Source organism: Nilaparvata lugens, chromosome 1, assembly GCF_014356525.2.
Source record: "Nilaparvata lugens isolate BPH chromosome 1, ASM1435652v1, whole genome shotgun sequence".
Lineage (NCBI taxonomy): Eukaryota > Metazoa > Arthropoda > Insecta > Hemiptera > Delphacidae > Nilaparvata > Nilaparvata lugens.
Genome location: NC_052504.1, coordinates 11987127 through 12011791, shown reverse-complemented (window position 1 = coordinate 12011791; position 24665 = coordinate 11987127). Strand labels below are relative to the sequence as shown.

Here is a 24665-nt window from a genome sequence, read left to right as displayed (position 1 = left end):
CGCATTTTCCTCCAAGTCAAAAGTAATTTTGTATGGACTATAGAAGAAGTTTGGGGTCTAGTGAACAAAGCTTACTTCGCGTCAGTTGTCTCCGCCCTGCTGGAGAGTTTTTACAAGCATTTCCATGAGGAACGATTTCGTGACGCTCTAGCGTTCAAAATGATTTGCTCCCAGACGTTTCAGGAAATGTTGATGAAAATGGGTCGTACCATAGCCAATGGTCATACCTCTGTATTAGAGGTAGCTATGGTCGTACTCAAACACCCAAGACTCATCTCCAGTGCTAATATTTTCTTAAAAGTCTGGGACTATATCTATATTTTTATAGTTCCCGTGATACACGCCGCTGAAAATCTATAATTTTCTAGAAGTTCCCCACCACACTTTTCCTGATAATTTATCTGCTTCAATTAGGCCTCATCAGTAAAATGTATCTCACAGTAGAATGTAAGAATGTTGTGAGCATCAAATTATCTTTAATTTGGTGTATTTATGATGGTTTATCTTTGTTTTTCAAGACAAGATTAATTTACTCAAAATAATATAAATGTCCCAAGACCTATATTTACTCATATTATCAATATTTAAAATATAAATAAAAATATAAATCTGAGTCCCTTTTTCAAATTGTTTCATCATGACATGTTTCGGCTATATAGCCGGAGGTTATGTAGGTATATTTCTATTTATATTCAAAAAGTAGCCGTAAAGAAAAAATAAATATTGATGGCGTATCAATATTTATTATACAAAATATTTTTGTATAATGTATAATACATTTCAGCCAGTGTAGCCTACATGTCATTCATTTTCGAGAAAAACATTTGGAAATATTGAATAATTAGTTTAACAATGACCAATAAATTTTAAGATGTGTAATGACAATTGGCAGTAGTGGAGAGTTAAATTTAGCCATAAAATTACATTTCCATCTATAATACGAGTGCTTTTTCAAAAAATAGGTATATTCTTCTGGATTATGAATATTGCTAAGAAAGAGTGTTTGATCACTCACGTGAATATACAACAAAATCGACAAATGTGAATTCAATATGGCGATGAAATGTTTAAAGGAGTGGTTTCCAGAGAAATTTATTCAAATTCATTTATTTGCCATAAAATAATACACATTGATAAAATAAATATTCTAACTTACAAAATGGCACTACCGGCAAAGAAAACTTGTGCGCCGGCAGTGAGAAATTGCATAAACTTTGTTTGATAAAATGATCAAGCAACAGTTTAGATGGCTGGAATATGTAAGTAGACACACATGAGAAGAGGTAAGAAATAACAGGATCTTTTGGATTTTATTGGAATACAAAATTTATTAGAGCATTGAAAAATACAATAAATCTGGCACATACATAAATTATATAGAACGGATCATTATTTGTTAATAATCAAAAACAATGTTTTACAATAAGTAACTCTTGGTTTAGCAACTTACTACTAGCACAATACTTCATGAGGTTCAACCCTGAGGATATTTTGTTGGACAGAAATAAGTATGATTATCACAGAGTTATAATATCATGAACTTCACAAGAATTAGTATTGAAAATAATTTCGAATGAAACCTAAACTGTCAATCATTATTGGTGGATTAATAGTATTTCAAGATAAAAATGTGTTTGAATATATTGGCAGTCCATGAATAGACAATGAAATTCCTTTCTTGAATTTCTTTAAAATAATCTCTTCAAAGTGGAAGTAAGCTGCTCAGTTTCAATCGTGATATTTCAGACCTAAGTTTCTCACCAGAAAGCACAAGATATCTGTATGCTCATCAATCTGAAACAAAATGAAAACAGAGCATGGTAAAATTTCTGGTATTAAAGAAGGAAATGGATTTAGGCTATATTTTCAGTAAAAATCATCAATCTTGAACAAAATAAACACAGATTTAGTCTTAAAATGTATGAATTCAGGGCTACTTTCTTGTATTTATAAAAAAAGAATTATATTACCCTTTGAAATTAATAGAATAAGAATACAAATTATAACTACTAGTTTCGGTGATCACACCATCGTCAGTTTTTATAATTATATTTTATAAATACAGATAATGACATACAAACACAGGTAATTGGTTCAAATGAAGGTAATCGAACTTTATTTTCGTAACAATAATTCATTTATATTTTGTAAAACAAACTCAACTTTAAGGATGTTAGGATATTGGTAGTAGTAGTGTATGTTCATGGGAATGTTTTGGTTTTGTGTCAATTGAATAAATAATTTTAAATAATAATTTAATGTTGTTGTAAATTACCCAATAATATTACAATACTTTGAACAATAGCTTTTTGATTTTATATTCAATTTTTTTAAATAAGTGCAATATTTCTTGTAAGTTTTTAATTTATTGTGATATATTCTGTGATTCATTTAGAGTATAACATCAACCTTCAAAATTCATAATTTTACAGTCATTATTCCTGGATCGAAAATCAAGTGACGAAGCAGTGTGTGATTAAATGAACTTAAATTTTGAGCAACATTAACATTTTATCAAAATTTCTGGAGAGAAATAGTACAGACTCAGCCTAGTTTTTCCTCCAATGTCATAATTGTACAGGGTGAGCATAAAGTCTTGCCCTGATTTTAAAAATTTATTACAGAATAACCGTTTGACATATCAATTTATATCTGGCGCTGTTATATAGGTTAGTGTGCCCCCTTGGTAGCCCGGAAAATGTCGAAGCGGTATTCCAGTTCTCGCCAGGTGTTTTGTAACTTTGAACCTGTCATAACATCGCTTCATTGATTTAACATCAGGAGGGCTGCGTCCATAGGGAGCCCGAAAATTACGCTGAACACTAATGGGCGATTTCGTTTCGTGAAACCAAAGCACACATTGTGTTATTCTGTAATAAATTTTTAAAATACGGGCAAGAATTTATGCTCACCCTGTACTATGATTATAGTGTTTTATACAATAAATGAATAACAAAAAAATAAATTCAACTCACCACTTTCGTAGTAGGTTTTCCGCTTCCATGACCAGCCTTTGTTTCAATTCTGATGAGTAGAGGGTTAGTCTGCAAAATAGAAGGACATTATAAATTCAGTTAATAATAACTTGAATGAAAATCTCCTTTGCGCATCTTCCTATCAGTTTAATCTGAGTTCTGTTGATATTAAACTGACCACTACAAAACGTTCACAAGGCTTGAGGTTTACTTCATAAGATTTAATATTATTTGATTAATCACTCTTTCACCCAGTTGCACAAAGGCTGACAACTTTTAATCCCGGTTAAATGCTACGAGAGCTAATCAGAAAAGCCTTCTTCTTAGAAAAACCTTCCCTGATTGGTTCTCGTGGCATTCAATCGGGATTAAGATTCAACCGGGCCTTGGTGTGTGATTTTTATGAGAATATTTTTTATAATTCAAGTGAAAGTTCATATTTTATATAATTAATGTGGAAATACCGGTGAGTAACGATGATAGTCACATTACATGAGTGCATTCAAATTAAGTCAGAAGAATAAAACTGATAATAAAACAAAATGAGATGAACGATATTATTACTTTCCTTGCCCTATTACCATAGGTAAGGAAAGTATTGCTTTCCAAAAAAAATTAAGGTACCCTAATTTCAAGTTTTCTATACGTTTCAAGGTCCCCTGAGTCCAAAAACATGATTTTTGGGTGTTGGTCTGTGTGTGTGTGTGTGTGTGTGTGTGTGTGTGTGTGTGTGTGTGTGTGTGTGTGTGTGTGTGTGGTGTGTGTGGTGTGTGTGTGTGTGGTGTGTGTGTGTGTGTGTTGTGTGTGTGTGTGTGTGTGTGTGTGTGTATGTCTGTGAACACGATAACTCCATTCCTAATCAACCGATTGACTTGAAATTTTAAACTTAAGGTCCTTATACCATGAGGATCTGACAATAAGAAATTCAATAAAATTGAATTCAAAATGGCCGAAAAAATGGCGGATAATTACTAAAAAATCATGTTTTTCACGGTTTTCTCGAAAACGGATCTAACGATTTTCTTCAAATTTACACCATGGATAGCTATTTATAAGCCCTATCAACTCACATGAATCTCATTTCTGGGAAAATTGCAGGAGCTCCGTAATATTCTTGTGAAAAATGGCGGATAATCACTAAAAAACCATGTTATTCACGGTTTTCTCGAAAACGGCTTCAACGATTTTCTTCAAATTTATACCATAGATAGCTATTCATAAGCCCTATCAACTGACATAAGTCTCATTCCTGAGAAAATTGCAGGAGCTCCGTAATATTTTTGAGAAAAATGGCTGATAATTACTAAAAACCATGTTTTTCACGATTTTCTCAAAAATGACGACCGATTTTTTTCACATTCATACCCTGTATAGTTATTTATCAGCTCTATCAACTGGCATGAGTCTTTTTCCTGGGAAACTAATTAAAGGTTAATTAGTTAACGATTAGGATCTAACGATTTTCTTCAAATTTATACCATGGATAGCTATTTATAAGCCCTATCAACTGACATGAGTCTCATTTCTGGGAAAATTTCAGAAGCTCCGTAATATTCTTGAAAAAAATGGCGGATAATTACTAAAAAAACCAAGTTTTTCATGATTTTCTCAAAAATAACTGGACCGATTTTTTTCAAATTCATACTCTTTATAGTTATCTTTCAGCTCTATCAACTGGCATGAGTCTCCTTTCTGGGAAACTAATATGGGGTCCACCCCAACCTTGAGAAATGGACTTAGTAACCTCCTTCTCGTGCATGAGGTAGGTAGGTAGCGCAGTTCATAAAAAGAACACATAGTCGAGATATTTCATCTGTAGAACAGCTGTTTTTACGACTTTAAAAAAAATGACGACTAAAAAAAATAATCGAATTTCACAATTTACACAAAGGAAAAAGTACTCTGAAAACAATTATATATACACATATACAAAAGTCTGATCGTAGTTTCAAATATGAGCAAGGAAAGTTGTGTGAGTGTACCACACCAGATTTTTTTTGTTATAAACTCACTTGTTTGGAACTGCTTCCGATCTTATCTTGCAGTGTGGCGATGAACTTCAACGAATGCAAAGGCACTACTCTGTCATCATGGCTGGCTGTAGTAACCAGAATCGCCGGATACTGAAATGCACAAACTGCAATGAATACTGATATTCATAATAATGAACTTAGATATGTACATAAAAATAATTAAATGAAACTCCAGGCACAAATAATGTGGGTCAAGAGGCTGAGTCAAGGGTGGCCGGGCGCCCTAGAGGCAACTTGGCTGCCCCTTCCTCAGCGGAAGGACCTACAAAGAAGGCCAGGAGTGGAACTCACGTAGATCACGAGGACTTATCAGTCTGAAGAGACTGCCAAGCATATCACACTGGATTGCGACAAGCAACCAGGTGATGAATGGGATGTTAGTATAGGGAAAAACCCCTGGTTCTTGTAAAGGATATAGGTATTGGTTCGCCTAACTAACATACTACTTGGGAACACAATAAGCTTCGGTTGACGTGTGGGGTTCTTTGAACCTTTGGATCCTTGAATCCGTCCCTTCAAAAACAATAAACAATAATAAAACAATAAAATAATTGTAACGAATGCCTTATCAATAAATCAAACTTCGCCTACCTAAAGAATCATAAATTATATTTAATTTGAAGAACCATGTCCGAGAGGAAAATGTTTACAGATAAATTGAAATTTTTAAATTGTTTCGCTCTATTGATAATATAGGGACCTAATATGAATCCTCCTACTGACACAACAAGAGGAATTGAGTATATTATTGATTAAAATACAACTCAAGAGAGTGTTTATTTATAGCAAAAATAGTTAAATTACATACTAAGTAGGAATTAATAGTCTTTCAATGACAATACAAGCCTGTTGTAAGGAAACATAATCTTGATGAAAGGTAGGCCTTTAATGGATATGATGTATTATATTTTTATAAATTTATGCCAGTTGTGTCTAGTGATGTAAAATACCCGGGTATTTAAAACTCGGGGTAAATACCAAAAAATCATAAATACCCGGGTAAATTGGGTAGTTATGGATTCATTGATATTAATTTATACCCCTGAGTACATGATTATTGCCATTGTATGATTGCATGTATGGCATAGTCTTAGTTATGATGCAATTTTTTCAATGACTTGATTATTAATTTTCAAATATTACTTTAAATAGGCAGGATTTTTTATTTAAAGAAGAAACTGGGTGAATAAGAGTAAGCTAATTCTTCATAAGTTTTATGCATGTATTTTCTAATTGGAACTATACTCAATAATAATTACAGTATTATAATAAAATCATGTAACATTAAAAGCAATTACAAACTTGAAAATCGAGTAAAACATTTATTTGAAAAGCTAAATAAAATTAATTATTGGAAACGTTTGTAAATAATGTGGATTTTTTGTGTCTTTATTCTTTAATCAGATTCACTGTTAGTAATGTCGAAATTCAAGGCTTCCTCAGATTCAGATTCATACTCAGATGAGAATGAATCTTCAAGCAGTTGTGATCTGTTCACTTCCTCCTTATCTTCTACTTGATGACTTGTTTCTGGTCTTGGAGTTGATGCTTCATTGGTTTAGGGATTTTCGGATGATTCAAGAGATGCCAGTTGTGAGAGATATATGTAATATTTGATGCTCTTGCGGTGGTAAAGCGAATTCTCCTTTTTCTGTGGATCTTCAGCATCTTTCCATGGATAAAACAAGTAAAAGGAGAAATCGCTTTAATTCTGTCTTCAATAATTTATTCCGATTTTCCTCCTCTCCCGCAATAAACAAGATAGGCAACATATTTTTGAAAATAAAAAAATGCAAAAGTCACTACCAGACATTGTATCAATATTGATATTGGTATCCAGATATTGTGCCAATTATTTTCATTTCTATCTACATATTCTATGATACTCATTCCAAATTATAGATTCTATTCTAGGAATACTATTCAGTTATATATAATCAACTGAAAATACCTGAACATCTCCAGCCGGTTCCTTGACGTTGTGGAGAGGTGAAAATTTGTACAAATTCTCAAACTGCTTGGGTTGGTCCGAACATCCATAGTCCGACACCCACATGCATCCGATCGTGAACAAGTGGTATCTCAGCATGTCCAACACACTGCAAACACATACACATCATAAATTGAAAAATTATCCATAATAAAATGAAACGTCAAACAAAAAACATAATACTGTACATAGTTTGGGCTGCATCAAAAGAGATTTAAGTTTGACTAGGATAAAAAATCTCCAGTAAGCCAAATTCCAGCTAAAAAATGGCTTAACAAATTCGACTTGAAAAAAGGGCCTAAGCTTTATTCTTTATCACAAATGACAATGTATTGCCAGGTCTTGCAAGACCCATCGCATACTAACACTACATTATAATGGAAACAAATGAAAAAATTAACGTATTAGGAACAGAGAATAAATATGTAGATGAGTAGATAACTTTTAGAAACAAAGAGTAGATAAAACCTATTTGTTATTATAAATAATATAAATAAATACGTATTAAAAGAGCTTCCTTATAATTTGGCTTGTAGAAGTTTTACTTGATCATTCACAGCACTTCAAATGATAATCTCATGGGTGACAGCCAATAAAACACGTAAAATCTCGCTCCGTAGTACACAGATTTCAAATAATATTACTTCCGACTTAAGTTCAAATTGACTAAAGAAGTAAACTTGACTGTGAACGCTTCCAAAATCGTCTGAATACGACCCTGAATACGTAAAATTCTGTTTTTTCATTTTGTGTCTAGAAAGTTTCATTAATTCAACTATTAGCTTATACACATTTTTTTTGCCAAAAACAAGAAATATTTCGACAAATAAAATAACCATTAAATTACAATAGTTTTTTGGCGTGACTGGAAAAAGAAGAATTGAGCTCCAGCCATGAGTTCTAAAAATAAGAAATACATTTTTCCTACAGTTACCTTGAAAAGTGGCCATTCCTGCACTGATTACAGAACGCAAAGAATCACTTTTCCGCTCTAGTGCGGGAAAAAATTTTTCTGCACTCCAGATTTGCAACATGGCAACACAAAATAGTTGGTGGGTTATATGGAGGATTAGTGCACGAAAACAAAAATCAAGTTGGTAACAATGACTGTGGTTAGATTTAGATAAGAATCATTTCAATGGCTACCCTACATTTATGATAAAATCCCAATCTAGAAATCCAAAACAAGAATAATGTTTATCTAAATCATAATTAAATAATAACTTCTCATCATTTAATAATAAATAATGTTTATTTTCTATTGACAGTAATAATTATTTCAACTCCAAGCAATAAGAAATGTAGCAAACACACATTTTGAAATTCGAATTTTCAGGTTAAATAATTACCGTTCGAAATCCATGTCAATAAAATTAATAAAATAACATTAGAATATACTACAAAAAAATATTTTCTGTTGTCTATGTTATTTTATAAATATTTTTTAGTTTACTTATAGTATTTTTCGGTAATTCTAGTAGATCATAATTCTAAATATCTGAATACTGTTTTTAGCTGGATGAAACGAAGTTAGGTACGATTCTTCCCGCTAGGTCACACGCGCTTGTCGGTTCAGCCATTTTGCAGTCATCCCAGCAGTTAGCGTGTATTTTGAATGCGAATTTTTTGTTTTATCTTTATTTTTTCTGATTCTTGAATGAATAAAAATGAGAACTTTGGCTGAGAATTTTCAACTTCAATTGGATTATTAATTTTTAAATGAATTAAGGTTGTTATTAATAACAGCATCACACACACAAACATTTGATGGATTTCAGCCATCATTTTATCCATAATTACCCACTTTTCATACTCAATGGTAACTGTAGGGAAAATTAAATGTGAAATACGTGCGCAAAGTTCCTCTGCTGCACTCAAGAAGCCATTCCGCCCTCGCCTACGGCTCGGGCGTAAACGTTTCTTTCGGTGCAGCAAACTGTCACTTTGCGCACTAGTTGCACAAATAACTATTTTAATCTAATAACAGCAGTGCAAATGATACAATTCTGTTGATGATTGATAATCTATGGATGTTGAATTTCATCAATAATCAAGTACTTGATAAACAAAATATAGATGTACAGAAAAATAATATAAAAATTGTCGAGTTCTAATAATTTTTACACAATTAATATTGACAAAAATTGGTGATTCAGCCAACTCAATTCTCAATTAAAAAAAATAGTTTTGTTTTACCCACGATTTTATAAATCACAATTTGATTTTTGTTATTTTATCCTAAATGAAGTCTTCTTTATTTAATGCATATGACAGCATATTGCTTATACATACATCACTTATTTAATTTCTCAGAGTATATCACAGTTCTAGGGTAATCTATATTCCATTCTAAGGAAAAATACTGTAACCCAATATGAGTTACTAGGAGAAATTTATTTAAAATTGATATTCTAGGATATCAAGAATGTAATCCAATGAACAATAAATTGAAGAATATCCTAAAAAAATGCGTGAATTTATTTGCTACTCATTCAGAAATGGATCGGCCCCAACAATTTTAATTTAAGGCACTCATTTATCTCAATAAGTGAAAATGATAGGAAAAAGCGTTTCCTTGAAAAATTGATTATTTTGGTAACTTTATAGTATCTGAATAAAAAACGTTGAAAAATGTCACCAGATGCACAGCCTTAATAAAATAATTATTAAAAGGAACAGTTCAATTCATTTAAAAGGAAAGGATAGTTTGGGCTAGGCCTGTTGATTCTTTTCTATGAAAAATCATGCATATGATTTTTACTTTCCTTGCCCTATTACCATAGCAAAGGTAAGGAAAGTATCGCTTTCCGAAAAAAATTAAGGTACCCTGATTTCAAGTTTTCTATACGTTTCAAGGTCCCCTGAGTCCAAAAACATGATTTTGTGTGTGTGTGTGTGTGTGTGTGTGTGTGTGTGTGTGTGTGTGTGTGTGTGTGTGTGTGTGTGTGTGTGTGTGTGTCTTCGAACAAGATAACTCCATTCCTAATCAACCGATTGACTCGAAATTTTAAACTTAAGGCCCTTCCTTAAACCATGAGGATCCGACAACAAGAAATTCAATAAAATTAAATTCAAGATGGCGGAAAATTTCTAAAAAACCATACTTTTCACGGTTTTCTCGAAAACGGCTTTAACGATTTTCTTCAAATTTATACCCTAGATAGCTATTTATAAACCCTATCAACTGACATAAGTCTCATTTCTGGGAATATTGCAGGAGCTCCGTAATATTCTTGAGAAAAATTGATTTTGTTCAATTTCTATAACAATTTTCTCGAAAATTACTTGACCAATTTTTTTTTCAAATTCATATCCTGTATAGTTATTTATCAGCTCTATCAACTGGCATGAGTCTCCTTCCTGGGAACTAACAGGGGGTCTACCCCATCCTTGAGAAATGGACTATGTAACCTCCTTCTCGTGCATGAGGTAGGTAGCTAGAGCAGTTTATTCAAAAGAACACAGTCATATTCGAGATATTTTACCTGTAGAAGGAGCTGTTTTGACGACTTTTTAAAAATCATCAAATTTCACAAATTACACAAAGGAAAGTGTACTCTGAAAACAATATATACAATAGTTTGATCATATTGATTTAAATGTGTAGCCGCCAATCGTCATTATGTTATTCCCCTAAATTATTCTCGTTTAAGAATGAGGCTTACTGTTCAATGAGCAAGGAAAGTTGTGTGAGTGTCAGTACCACACCAGATTTTTGTATTAAGGAATGAATAAATAAATAAATAATATAGGAAATCGAACTCAAAATCCGGTGTTTTGTACAATATGTGGGATGACGACTCTCACCCGCACTGAATGATGGCTACACGAAACAGATCGGGCCTCTGGTTGCTGCAAGCGGCTGTGAGGAGTCCACCATTGGAGCTGCCGTGGATGGCCAGGTGATCGGGTGACGTGTACTTCTCCTTAATCAGGTATTCACCGGCCGCCTGGAAGTCATCGAACACGTTTTGTCTGTTCATCAGACGACCCGCGTCGTGCCATCGCTGTCCGTACTCTCTGCAATTCAAATAAAACACTATATATAGACTGTTGTATCGATACTCCCCTAATCGATACTGTAATGATTCGATGTATAATGATCGATAAGGTCTGTCTGCTAGATGGCGACCGAAGTTGTGTTACGAGTGAAGGTGGCTCTTCATTTCAATATTATGTATTTCTCTAATTTGAAGTTTATTTGAGTAATAAACAAGTTTAGTACAAAATGCATTTTATTTCGAGCTCCACGATACCACAATAGACAATCGATTTTCGATGACAAGGACATCAGTGACTACCTAAATCGCATCACTATAAGTTTACTCTTCAATGTTTGTTTCCATTGCGAACTGCTTGTTAATAACCACTTTTGAACAATTAATTTACGACATAGCAGTCTGATAAATAAAAGTCATTAATTGACTAAGAGTCAGTAATCAGTGTCAGAGAGTGTCAAACAGTGTTGAGGAAGGGCCTAGTGTCCGAAAGCGATCCAAAAATGGGCCCGTTCTGTGTACATAGAATGTGGTAAATTGTCCGATTCACAATTTACCAGCTAAAAAGTTCCGCGTCCCATGGGAAGAATTTTGACAGAAACCAGTTCCAGTTCCAAGTTCCTGCCCCACAGTCGAAGCATGGTAAATTGTTCAGCTCCAACTATCCGAGCTCTCATTGGTCGATTGAATTTTGCAGTCTGCTTGCTTCTCTGCGCACGCGCTGATAGCTTGTTTACCATAGCATAGCCATAGAATACATAACCAACAAATTATGTTTGATAACCATTCCTTAAATGAATTTTTCTCTATAGAAAATTTGGGAATATACCTTAAGTAATGAAATGAAAGAAATGCACTCTTTTCTAGACGGTAAGTTTGTAAAACAGCTACTCGACTCTTTTGAGAAGAAAATTTGAGAGAAATGGAATAAAATTTAGGCAATAGCTTTGACTATAGAAAGAATCTTTCTATAGTCAAAGGCAATAGCCTGTTTTTTCTTTTCCTATTCTTGTATTTTTTGCTAACCTTATAAATAAATAAATAAATAAATAAATAAATAAATAAATAAATAAAATAAATGCACACTTTTCTAGACGGTAATTTTGTAAAACATACTTTCTTCATTGACGCAGCTAGTAAACGACACATTTTGGTGTAAATCAACTTTATAAGTGCGCGCCAAAAGCTTGAACCAATGATTTTGAAATGGCGTTCCATGGGAACATTTTGCACTAGTCACGTGATGGAACAATTTACGATTGGAACTGGAACAATTTACTGTACACAGAACGTACACAATGTGAGTAGAAGCTAAAAGCTTTCATTTATAAATATCAGACTGCTAAATCGTAGTTTAATTGTTAAAAAGTGACTATGATTGTGTCATTATTGTGATGTCATTTATGTAGTCACCTGTGATTATAAAAAAAAATCACCTTCAGCAAAAAATAAAAACAAATTCACAATATTCAACTCCATTGGCAACTTTTTGCATGACTGAGCAAGATTTAGATGTTATCAATAACTAGCATAACTAGTGACTATGAAATACTCTTCCTAAAGTCATTGCAAGCTGAACAGAGGTTAGGATATGAGATAAACAAAAGAAATCCTCAATGGAACTGTGAGGATAAGTAGTAATCTCAAAATGGAAGAATTCCTTTTGAAGCACAATATTATCCACTGGGAAAAGATGTAGGAAAAGCCGAGGAAAAGATGGGTACCGGAACAGGTTAATAATCAATAGAACTAATCCTTGAAGTGAAGAAGAAGAGTAATCTCAAGTGAAACTCATAATGTTGTCAATATTACCATTTAAACATGTCTGAATGAAAAAGATACGATCTAGAGTTTTCAGTTATTAAAATACTGTAGGCTTATAATAAATAAATAGAGATATTGTGAAATAAATGAATAAATAATAACTTACCCACCACCTCTGAGGTTGGCTACAGCTAAGATGCCATTTAAATGCTGGATGAATACAACCCGCGTGATGCTAAAGGAAGGCTGCACACTAATATTGAATCCTCCATATCCGTACAGCAGAGTTGGATTTTTCCCGTCAAGAGAAATTCCCTGTAAAATATCAGTAATTATTAACAGATGAATTACATTATTCTAGTATACCATCATCTCCTTCCATTGATTGTATACAAATCATGAATACCCTTCAAGATAACAGACCGCGAATATTCATACTGTACTAATAAAGATTCATACTATAAATAAAGATAAGATTGACCCTTGTAACAGTTAAATGAGAGGGAAGGTGATAAATGGATAGATTAAAAATATATTTAGCCCAAGATCAATGAGTACTGCGATAAAATGTATATAGCAAGATCTGCACGCGTTCTCACCTTCTTATGAACAATGAACATGGGTATTCTCGTGCCATCTTTACTGGTATAGAATACTTGTTTCGCTTCACAGTTTGATGAATCAAATCCAGGCACTTTTATCTCTCGGAAAATCTGCAATCAAATAGAATTGAAATAACAATGTTTACTTATAATTGTAAAATTAAATAAAGCAAATGCACAAACTTGGTAATTCAGTTCAATTATTGAGATCAAACTTTTGAATCTAGAAAAAGTATTAAGGAGATTTCCAGTTCCTCTCCAACTTTCAAGTACTATATAAAGTATAAGTAGAATTGCTATCGTAATAATTTGTGTATCAATAAATCATATGAGATACATTGGTGCAGTTTGTGATCAGTCATAAATACAACACTGATTGGTATACGACTGGATTGATTGAATCAATCTCCAGCTATAAAATTAAATAAGAACAGTTAATCATCAACATGGAAATTTGTAAATCGGAACTGAGTGCGATTTCAAACTTAACTAACGTAACCTTTTTACCGTACACCTAAAAACCTACGTCGAAGAAAATGGCACTAACTTCTAGGTTTCTTTGCTGTACAGTCAAAATATATGATACAGTGGAGCATTACGTTAGCAGCTGGCATTACATGCAGAATGCTGGAGGTACGAATCAATCTATATGATTAATATTTAGTGATGTAAAATTCCCGGGAATTTAAGATCGAGGAAATATTCCCAGGGAATTTAAGGGAAATATTCCCAAAAATCATTAATTCCCGGGAATTTATGGGAACTTAAGGAAATTTATGATTTCTATCACAGAAACAGACGTTTTTTGTTACACAAGGTCTCAATTACTTGTTATACAACAGATTTATGTAAGAAATATAAGGATGAATAACTTATAAATTGTAGTAAGTTCAAAGAAAACAGTCATTTGAAGTCCATAGACTGAAAGGAGAAATGAGCACTCAATAAATCATTCAATTGCACCACTATTATCATGCTACTTTCATTTCTTACAAGTTGAATAAGATTTTTTACTCACTAATAAATGCCTGTGAATCAGTTAAACAAAGTCAACAAAGTATTGAGTGTAATTCAACTTTAATTGCATGATTTTATTAAATTAATCCGCACAAAAATAATTGACCACCTAAATAAATAGCCTATTAGAGTAGAATATATATCCAGAAATTAGAAATGATAAAATACAGCAAAATAGGCTGAACTTAAACAAGGAGCATACTCGAGTTTAATTCAATATTAAAAATAAAATAATTCCACAGCTCACAACCTTTCAACAGTCATTGAGGCTCACATAACTTGTAATAAGATACTAGTCCATGCAACGAATGCTCAAAAAGATATAGAGGGGAACGTTTCGAACCCAATTTTTGACCTCGCAGTCCTTTTAAGGATAGTGAGGAGATAAGCATATGAAAAGTCCTCACTCCTACCACACTCAACACTAAAACTGCTATAAAAATTTATGGAAAGCATAAAATGATGAAATAATACATTAAATTGAAAAGAATTGAATTGTAAAGCATTCACTGTCTTTTAAATACTCCTATAGTCCAGTCAATGAAAGATTATATGGGGAAACTTTTAGAACACAATTTTTGACCCCTTAGCTCTTCTTTTAAGGATAGTAAGGGAGTAATCATATTAAAAGTCCTCACTCCTACACCCTGTGTAAAAAATTACATTTTTGCGATGCATTATTGTTGAGTAATAAGCCAAAAGTGCAAAAAATTTGAAGAATAACTGTATTTTCAAAGATTTTACACTTTTAAAAGTGAATATCTCAAAAACTAAAAAAGATCACAAAGCTCTACTGTACAAAACTTGTAGGAAATTTATCCAGCTTCATTTTTACTTAGTTAGCCATTTCACTGGAATGCATTGTTACCCAGTTACATGCGTGTCAGCCATAAATGGAAAAATGCAACTTTTAAACTATCCTCATCCCTTAAGCTCAAGGAGTAGGGATGAGGACTTTTGATATGTTCACCTTCTAACTAGTTCAAACAAAGCTGCGATGTCAAATATTGTGTTCCAAACATTCCCTCCCAATTTCCACTGACAATTGATCTATTGTTGTTAAACTGAAGATTTCACACTCAACACTATAACGGCTGCAACAATCGTTGGGAGATGCGTAAAATAATGAGACCATAGATGAAATTGAAGAGAATATAATGCTCTATGAGCCCATGATTAGCACGGATTTTTTCAATGAATCGTTGAAAAGTTAAGGCCAAAAAGTTGAAAAAATCTGAGCCGGAAGGGTTTACCTTAGAGAGCTCATACCTAGAAAACTATGAGATATGGAAAAATGTTGGAAATAAAACTTGTAGGATAATTTGTGAGCTTTCACAAACAGGATAGAATAGCTTTCACAAATAGAATGTTATATAAACTTCATTATTATGATTGTGTTCGACAAAAATTTCCGAAAGGCGCATATTGTTAGAGATATATGCAAAAAACAAAATATGGCACTTCCAAACCACCCCCACCACCTTACCACAGGGTTGTTATGTTTACCCTCTTACTACCCTTGAAAGAGCTACGGGGTCAAAAATTGTGTTCCAAAATTTTCCCTCTATAATCTTCCATTGACTGGACTGTACGAGTATTTAAAAGACAGTGAGTGAGTGAGAAAAACAGGCTCAAAGAATGATGATTTATTGATTATATAAATGAAGAATGTGGCTGAGCTTGATCAATATCAAATAGAATGATGATTTATTGATTATGTTGATGTAAAATATGAGTGGGATTGATCAATTTCACTCATTTTTTAAATAATTTTATAAATTCCCTTAAGTTCCCAAAATTTCTTGGCCTCCGAAATATTGCCAAATCATAAGTTCCTTCCCACTGGGAATATTCCCGATCAACATCACTATTAATATTTGATAATTATATTGAATATATTATTTAATATGTTGACCTAATCCATTTAAGGAGATTTTTGTAAATAATTTCCAACTGGAAAGAATATAGTTTCGATTTATTTTATTTCTTACTCATTTATTCCAATTCATTCAGCATTTGAGCTGAATTTTCATACATTGAGTAATGCTTTAACAATACTCACTTTTGGCTCCAGTTCCGATTTAGTGAGATCGCAATGGTAAATAATTCCAGGTGTGAGAAACGAGGTGAATTGATAGAAAATGTCCGAGTATTTTCTTTTGCCTGAGTAGCCAGAAATGCAGCCCATCTCCAACGGAAATGATTTCAAAAGTTTTCCGGAACTCAGATCGTGCAATTGAAGGACATTCTGCGAATAAAGAGAAAAATTCATCACAAAATGATTCATGTACAAATATATCTAAGAATTGATCATGGACAGTAAAAAAGTGAATATGTATGGGGTTTTTTTGGTGGGGAATCCCTTTCGGGAAGGTTCCACCTTGCCTGAATATATCATTTAAGCTGTCAATGGGCCTTATGACAATCATACTTCAGCCAAGACCGATAATTTAAAACGTGTCCATGTGATAACATGGGAGTGGCCTAGTCAAAAACTAATAGACCTAATAAACTAGTCGAAACATGACCTGATCATTAACAATAATTGGAGAAAACCAACAATGACATCATGCTGTTTTCACCAAATTTCAACAAGCTTTCGAAATAAATTTATTATATTTTCATCACAATTCATTAACATCCGCTCAAATCATATAACTTACATAGTTTGTATTCCATGCAACGAATGCTCAAAAAGATATAGAGGGGAACGTTTCGAACCCAATTTTTGACCTCGCAGTCCTTTTAAGGATAGTGAGGAGATAAGCATATGAAAAGTCCTCACTCCTACCACACTCAACACTAAAACTGCTATAAAAATTTATGGAAAGCATAAAATGATGAAATAATACATTAAATTGAAAAGAATTGAATTGTAAAGCATTCACTGTCTTTTAAATACTCCTATAGTCCAGTCAATGAAAGATTATATGGGGAAACTTTTAGAACACAATTTTTGACCCCTTAGCTCTTCTTTTAAGGATAGTAAGGGAGTAATCATATTAAAAGTCCTCACTCCTACACCCTGTGTAAAAAATTACATTTTTGCGATGCATTATTGTTGAGTAATAAGCCAAAAGTGCAAAAAATTTGAAGAATAACTGTATTTTCAAAGATTTTACACTTTTAAAAGTGAATATCTCAAAAACTAAAAAAGATCACAAAGCTCTACTGTACAAAACTTGTAGGAAATTTATCCAGCTTCATTTTTACTTAGTTAGCCATTTCACTGGAATGCATTGTTACCCAGTTACATGCGTGTCAGCCATAAATGGAAAAATGCAACTTTTAAACTATCCTCATCCCTTAAGCTCAAGGAGTAGGGATGAGGACTTTTGATATGTTCACCTTCTAACTAGTTCAAACAAAGCTGCGATGTCAAATATTGTGTTCCAAACATTCCCTCCCAATTTCCACTGACAATTGATCTATTGTTGTTAAACTGAAGATTTCACACTCAACACTATAACGGCTGCAACAATCGTTGGGAGATGCGTAAAATAATGAGACCATAGATGAAATTGAAGAGAATATAATGCTCTATGAGCCCATGATTAGCACGGATTTTTTCAATGAATCGTTGAAAAGTTAAGGCCAAAAGTTGAAAAAATCTGAGCCGGAAGGGTTTACCTTAGAGAGCTCATACCTAGAAAACTATGAGATATGGAAAAATGTTGGAAATAAAACTTGTAGGATAATTTGTGAGCTTTCACAAACAGGATAGAATAGCTTTCACAAATAGAATGTTATATAAACTTCATTATTATGATTGTGTTCGACAAAAATTTCCGAAAGGCGCATATTGTTAGAGATATATGCAAAAAACAAAATATGGCACTTCCAAACCACCCCCACCACCTTACCACAGGGTTGTTATGTTTACCCTCTTACTACCCTTGAAAGAGCTACGGGGTCAAAAATTGTGTTCCAAAATTTTCCCTCTATAATCTTCCATTGACTGGACTGTACGAGTATTTAAAAGACAGTGAGTGAGTGAGAAAAAACAGGCTCAAAGAATGATGATTTATTGATTATATAAATGAAGAATGTGGCTGAGCTTGATCAATATCAAATAGAATGATGATTTATTGATTATGTTGATGTAAAATATGAGTGGGATTGATCAATTTCACTCATTTTTTAAATAATTTTATAAATTCCCTTAAGTTCCCAAAATTTCTTGGCCTCCGAAATATTGCCAAATCATAAGTTCCTTCCCACTGGGAATATTCCCGATCAACATCACTATTAATATTTATGGAAAGCATAAAATGATGAAATAATACATTAAATTGAAAAGAATTGAATTGTAAAGCATTCACTGTCTTTTAAATACTCCTATAGTCCAGTCAATGAAAGATTATATGGGGAAACTTTTAGAACACAATTTTTGACCCCTTAGCTCTTCTTTTAAGGATAGTAAGGGAGTAATCATATTAAAAGTCCTCACTCCTACACCCTGTGTAAAAAATTACATTTTTGCGATGCATTATTGTTGAGTAATAAGCCAAAAGTGCAAAAAATTTGAAGAATAACTGTATTTTCAAAGATTTTACACTTTTAAAAGTGAATATCTCAAAAACTAAAAAAGATCACAAAGCTCTACTGTACAAAACTTGTAGGAAATTTATCCAGCTTCATTTTTACTTAGTTAGCCATTTCACTGGAATGCATTGTTACCCAGTTACATGCGTGTCAGCCATAAATGGAAAAATGCAACTTTTAAACTATCCTCATCCCTTAAGCTCAAGGAGTAGGGATGAGGACTTTTGATATGTTCACCTTCTAACTAGTTCAAACAAAGCTGCGATGTCAAATATTGTGTTCCAAACATTCCCTCCCAATTTCCACTGACAATTGATCTATTGTTGTTAAACTGAAGATTTCACACTCAACACTATAACGGCTGCAACAATCGTTGGGAGATGCGTAAAATAATGAGACCATAGATGAAATTGAAGAGAATATAATGCTCTATGAGCCCATGATTAGCACGGATTTTTTCAATGAATCGTTGAAAAGTTAAGGCCAAAAGTTGAAAAAATCTGAGCCGGAAGGGTTTACCTTAGAGAGCTCATACCTAGAAAACTATGAGATATGGAAAAATGTTGGAAATAAAACTTGTAGGATAATTTGTGAGCTTTCACAAACAGGATAGAATAGCTTTCACAAATAGAATGTTATATAAACTTCATTATTATGATTGTGTTCGACAAAAATTTCCGAAAGGCGCATATTGTTAGAGATATATGCAAAAAACAAAATATGGCACTTCCAAACCACCCCCACCACCTTACCACAGGGTTGTTATGTTTACCCTCTTACTACCCTTGAAAGAGCTACGGGGTCAAAAATTGTGTTCCAAAATTTTCCCTCTATAATCTTCCATTGACTGGACTGTACGAGTATTTAAAAGACAGTGAGTGAGTGAGAAAAAACAGGCTCAAAGAATGATGATTTATTGATTATATAAATGAAGAATGTGGCTGAGCTTGATCAATATCAAATAGAATGATGATTTATTGATTATGTTGATGTAAAATATGAGTGGGATTGATCAATTTCACTCATTTTTTAAATAATTTTATAAATCCCTTAAGTTCCCAAAATTCTTGGCCTCCGAAATATTGCCAAATCATAAGTTCCTTCCCACTGGGAATATTCCCGATCAACATCACTATTAATATTTGATAATTATATTGAATATATTATTTAATATGTTGACCTAATCCATTTAAGGAGATTTTTGTAAATAATTTCCAACTGGAAAGAATATAGTTTCGATTTATTTTATTTCTTACTCATTTATTCCAATTCATTCAGCATTTGAGCTGAATTTTCATACATTGAGTAATGCTTTAACAATACTCACTTTTGGCTCCAGTTCCGATTTAGTGAGATCGCAATGGTAAATAATTCCAGGTGTGAGAAACGAGGTGAATTGATAGAAAATGTCCGAGTATTTTCTTTTGCCTGAGTAGCCAGAAATGCAGCCCATCTCCAACGGAAATGATTTCAAAAGTTTTCCGGAACTCAGATCGTGCAATTGAAGGACATTCTGCGAATAAAGAGAAAAATTCATCACAAAATGATTCATGTACAAATATATCTAAGAATTGATCATGGACAGTAAAAAAGTGAATATGTATGGGGTTTTTTTGGTGGGGAATCCCTTTCGGGAAGGTTCCACCTTGCCTGAATATATCATTTAAGCTGTCAATGGGCCTTATGACAATCATACTTCAGCCAAGACCGATAATTTAAAACGTGTCCATGTGATAACATGGGAGTGGCCTAGTCAAAAACTAATAGACCTAATAAACTAGTCGAAACATGACCTGATCATTAACAATAATTGGAGAAAACCAACAATGACATCATGCTGTTTTCACCAAATTTCAACAAGCTTTCGAAATAAATTTATTATATTTTCATCACAATTCATTAACATCCGCTCAAATCATATAACTTACATAGTTTGTATTCATCATGGATTCAAAATTCATAAAAAACAATCAGAGAGATTTCCTCTTTCTTGTGACTTATGAAAGCATAAAATTACCACAGTCATCATTAAATTGATCCAGCCTACTTAGAATGTAAAATCAGTGAAAATACTTCAAAAATATATAACTACCAAATCTGGAATACATTTGAATTCGAGAAAAAGAGTCTGATAATTATTTCCTACCGCTTCATATTAATGAATATTCATTATAACAAACTTTGCTGAAGAAATTAATATGAACATAATATTTGGACTATTTGAGACAAAATTAAGAAATATAAGAAGTTTTGGGCAGTAGCCTGTTTCTTATTTCCTAAATATTGTATTGGTTTGCTTTATTTATCAAGTCTGAATCATGAATCATTTTATGAATCAAAGTGATTTAAAAAATTTAATCTGACGAAGTCGATGTATTTTTTTGTAGATGTTGGATAAAATTCTATTATATTCTATCCTGAATGAGAAATAGATAGTATAGAACGATACTGCCTTGTACTTCCGTATTTATAGGATATGAATTAAAGTCTAATGTTGAATGTTGGTTGTTGAATGTTGAATGTAAAGGTGCGTACAGATATACGCGCCGCGAACATGAGCAATTCACTTTTAATCAACTGATGCCAAGCTTTTTATATCTGTATCTTACCGTTTCTGTAAAAATACAGATATAATCAGCTGTTTAAAAGTGAATTGCTCATGTTCGCGGCGCGTATATCTGTACGCACCTTTAGACCCACACTAATCCATGCCACTCCAACCCACGCCGTGGAAAGCTTTTGTAAAAGCATTGCTAGCAATGGCGCGCCGCAAACTACACCCAGCCGAAAACATTCCAGATCAATATTACACTGCAATTTGGTATGGGATGAATGATATTATAATGGCACTGACCTTGACATCATGAATGTAACAGAGCACCAACTGATTTTGGTTGACAGCTGCAGCCCAGTCGAGTACATCGTTCGAATGCTCTTCAATGGCAGTCGTCCAATTTTCTTCGGCGGGATTTTCAAAATCAATTTTCACTAATCTGTAGTTGGGTGCGCCCTTGTTGGTTCTGAATAAGAATTGAGGTCCATCATTGGTGATGTACTGAAATTGATAAAATATAAGATGAAATGAAACATTCTTTCATGAAGAGAAAGATAGAAGTAAAGTGTTCTTCACAAGAGTGTAGCGACACATACATAATGCGTTTCTACTTAAAAGTTATAAGATATTATGAAAGCTGCACAATTATTCGGCAAATACAATAGATTATTAAAGTATTTCAATTATTCAACAAGTTGTAGAAATTTATAATTATTTTCTTTACCGATTGTATAGATCAACCTAATCGCAAAAATATAATAGAAACATTCCATAATCTATAAATACTTCTACACACAAAATACATTAAATGTAGTCTGTGTAAACCTTAGCAGCATCGGTTTTATGGAGTACAGTGCTGCAAGATTTCACAGAATTCAATGAGATGATTGGGTGAAAGAGCAAAAAAGAGAGCGTGGGCCATTTTGATAGAAACAGCATAAAACGGCAACAGTGAGCTTCTATTAATATATTGAAATAACACTGGCTATAAAGCCCCGTGCTGCATGCTGAGGTTTCATATTCTACAGAGGAAATAACAAATGAGTCCACATCTTTAAAAATTTGGTGAATTTTCCCGATTTTAGATTTGAGAAGATTTTTGGAAAGGTTGGTCTACTCCCTTCATATACAGCTATAAAATTGACATCAACATCATATAATTTTGTTATATTGACTGTATCAACCAGATTGGCGATTAATCGGGTACCTATTGTCCCAGTGAGTTCAGATACATGAAATTAGACAGTCATAGCTGTATAGAAACACTTATGAATTAATAAATGAATATCTGAAGAATTTGATTTCATAAGATGTAGCCTATTCTAAACACATAAAAATCGGCGGGGATTTCATTATTTTTCATGTGATTCACACACTTCCAAACACTTTTGAGTTAATAAATAAATATCTGAAGAAATTCATTTCATAAGATGTAGCCTATTTTAATCAAATAAGAATCTGCGGGGATTTGAATATTTCTCATATAATTTTAATCAAAGAAATATTCAAATGAAAATTGGCGGAAGCTCGGTGAACAAGGATGTACGTGGTAAGTAGAGTTGAAAAATTCAACAATTTTGCACCGGAATAAAACCTGCCTCGGCCTTCCCATTCAGTTAAATACATTGAGATGTTGGAATTCTAATGAGAACTTACATCAAAGTTGGCTTCCAGCTGGTGAACAACCTGAACAAGTTTGAGTTTGCCGTTAATTTGGCCATCGGGTATCGCATGCAGGTCTGAGAAGTACAACAGCTGATCCTTGCAGTCCTTGCACGGAAACAGAATCAGCCACCTTCCACAGTCGCTCACTTCAGCTCCTCTGTAAACAACGCATTATTAAATTCCGAAAATTGAAAAAGTGAAACGTAGCCTAACCTACGTTTTGGAATGTGTCAACTGAATTTGGAAGAAAAAATAACACAAGGATTGTCTTAGTATTTTATCTACCGACAATATTTTCACATCAGTGTTGTTTGTTAGATTAAATAAAAATAAATCACAATGCATCAGTCAAGTGGCATTTAATACCTGTTAAAATTTGAGACTATGCAACCGGGCCTCACTATACTTTATAAAAAAAAAAATAGTCAAGATTATTGTGATGCACGTTAATTAGTTTTAAACATAGATGAATAGCAGAATCTAATCAAGAATATGAGACACATATTTCCTCTTGCTATCTTTCTAGTATTTCTCACGGCATCTAGATATACTGCTTCTATATATATACCGTGGTATTTAGAAGTAATCTGGTTATCTGAGTAATTCGATTCAAGTTGCACAGCATGCCTGATTTATTTAATGAATAAATAAAGACCAGATAAGCTAAAACTCTATCTAGTTTGAATAGTTTTGAACTTCACTGATACAGAGTTTCACAAAAATATAATTCTTTCCACTCAGTCCGCGCTGTTGACTAATTCATTGAGAGTTATTATGTACATGGCGATTTCACAAATCGCAGGTCTGTAAATTTTTTTGCACTTCAGTACCTTAATAAGCGGGACAAACTGGAACCAAAGCCGTCCTCATTCAACGAAAGTACGTTTTGATGAATATTTTTCCCGAAAAACCTAAGCTGGTAATAAGAAAATCATCATCTGCAAGGCTCAACTCACACTACCTCGACTCAAATCGTACGACTCCAGAGTTGAGGATACTCCAGTCTCTCGATCTTACGACTTTCTTGCTCATTGTCACTACTTCAGTTCCATGCTACTCCATTTCTAAACTCAAATTATTAAAAATATGAGATCCAATTCGTCACTTCTGCGCATTAAACAATTTTTATAATAATTATTATGAAAATATTGTCTTATCTTATTCCTATTATTGCATTATCTAAAATGATAGAACATCACTTTCATTAAAAATGCACGATAATACGCAACTCAAGTCGAGGCTCGACCAACATGTCGAGTCGACGCTCGACTCAGTCTCACAGTCGAGAGGTCACGGAGACTAGAATCGACTGGTCTGAGTGTCACCATTTGAAAACACAAGCTGCGGCGAGAAGAGACTAGAGTCGCAGTCTCTTCTCGACTTGAGACGCGTAAGAGTGAGTTGAGCCTTACAAGGCTCCTCTAGCTCCATCTGCTCTGTTTACTCGTTTCATAGTCGAAATTGAATTAATTTCATTGAATTGTGTTTACGTATTTATGTTGATCACGTATCACGAGAGCAG

General features: G+C 33.3%; 1 protein-coding gene across 3 annotated transcripts in view; it reads right to left on the bottom strand.

Annotated features, from left to right (window-relative positions):
• Positions 1–1301: 1301 nt before the first annotated feature.
• The window catches only part of LOC111050228 (prolyl endopeptidase), a 39903-nt gene continuing 16539 nt past the window's right edge, over positions 1302–24665 (bottom strand). For 2 of the 3 annotated variants that reach the window (XM_022336509.2, XM_022336508.2), the window contains 10 exons: positions 23135–23300; positions 21779–21979; positions 20252–20437; positions 13360–13473; positions 12927–13075; positions 10806–11018; positions 6960–7107; positions 4988–5098; positions 2976–3044; positions 1302–1794 (listed from right to left, as the gene is read on the bottom strand). In XM_022336509.2, coding sequence (XP_022192201.1) covers positions 1729–1794; positions 2976–3044; positions 4988–5098; positions 6960–7107; positions 10806–11018; positions 12927–13075; positions 13360–13473; positions 20252–20437; positions 21779–21979; positions 23135–23300 — 1423 coding nt within the window. In that variant the 3' untranslated portion in view covers positions 1302–1728. Of the gene's footprint in view, positions 1795–2975; positions 3045–4987; positions 5099–6362; positions 6814–6843; positions 7108–10805; positions 11019–12926; positions 13076–13359; positions 13474–20251; positions 20438–21778; positions 21980–23134; positions 23301–24665 lie in introns of those variants that run through there. The other variant, XR_005571552.1, reaches the window with a different exon arrangement.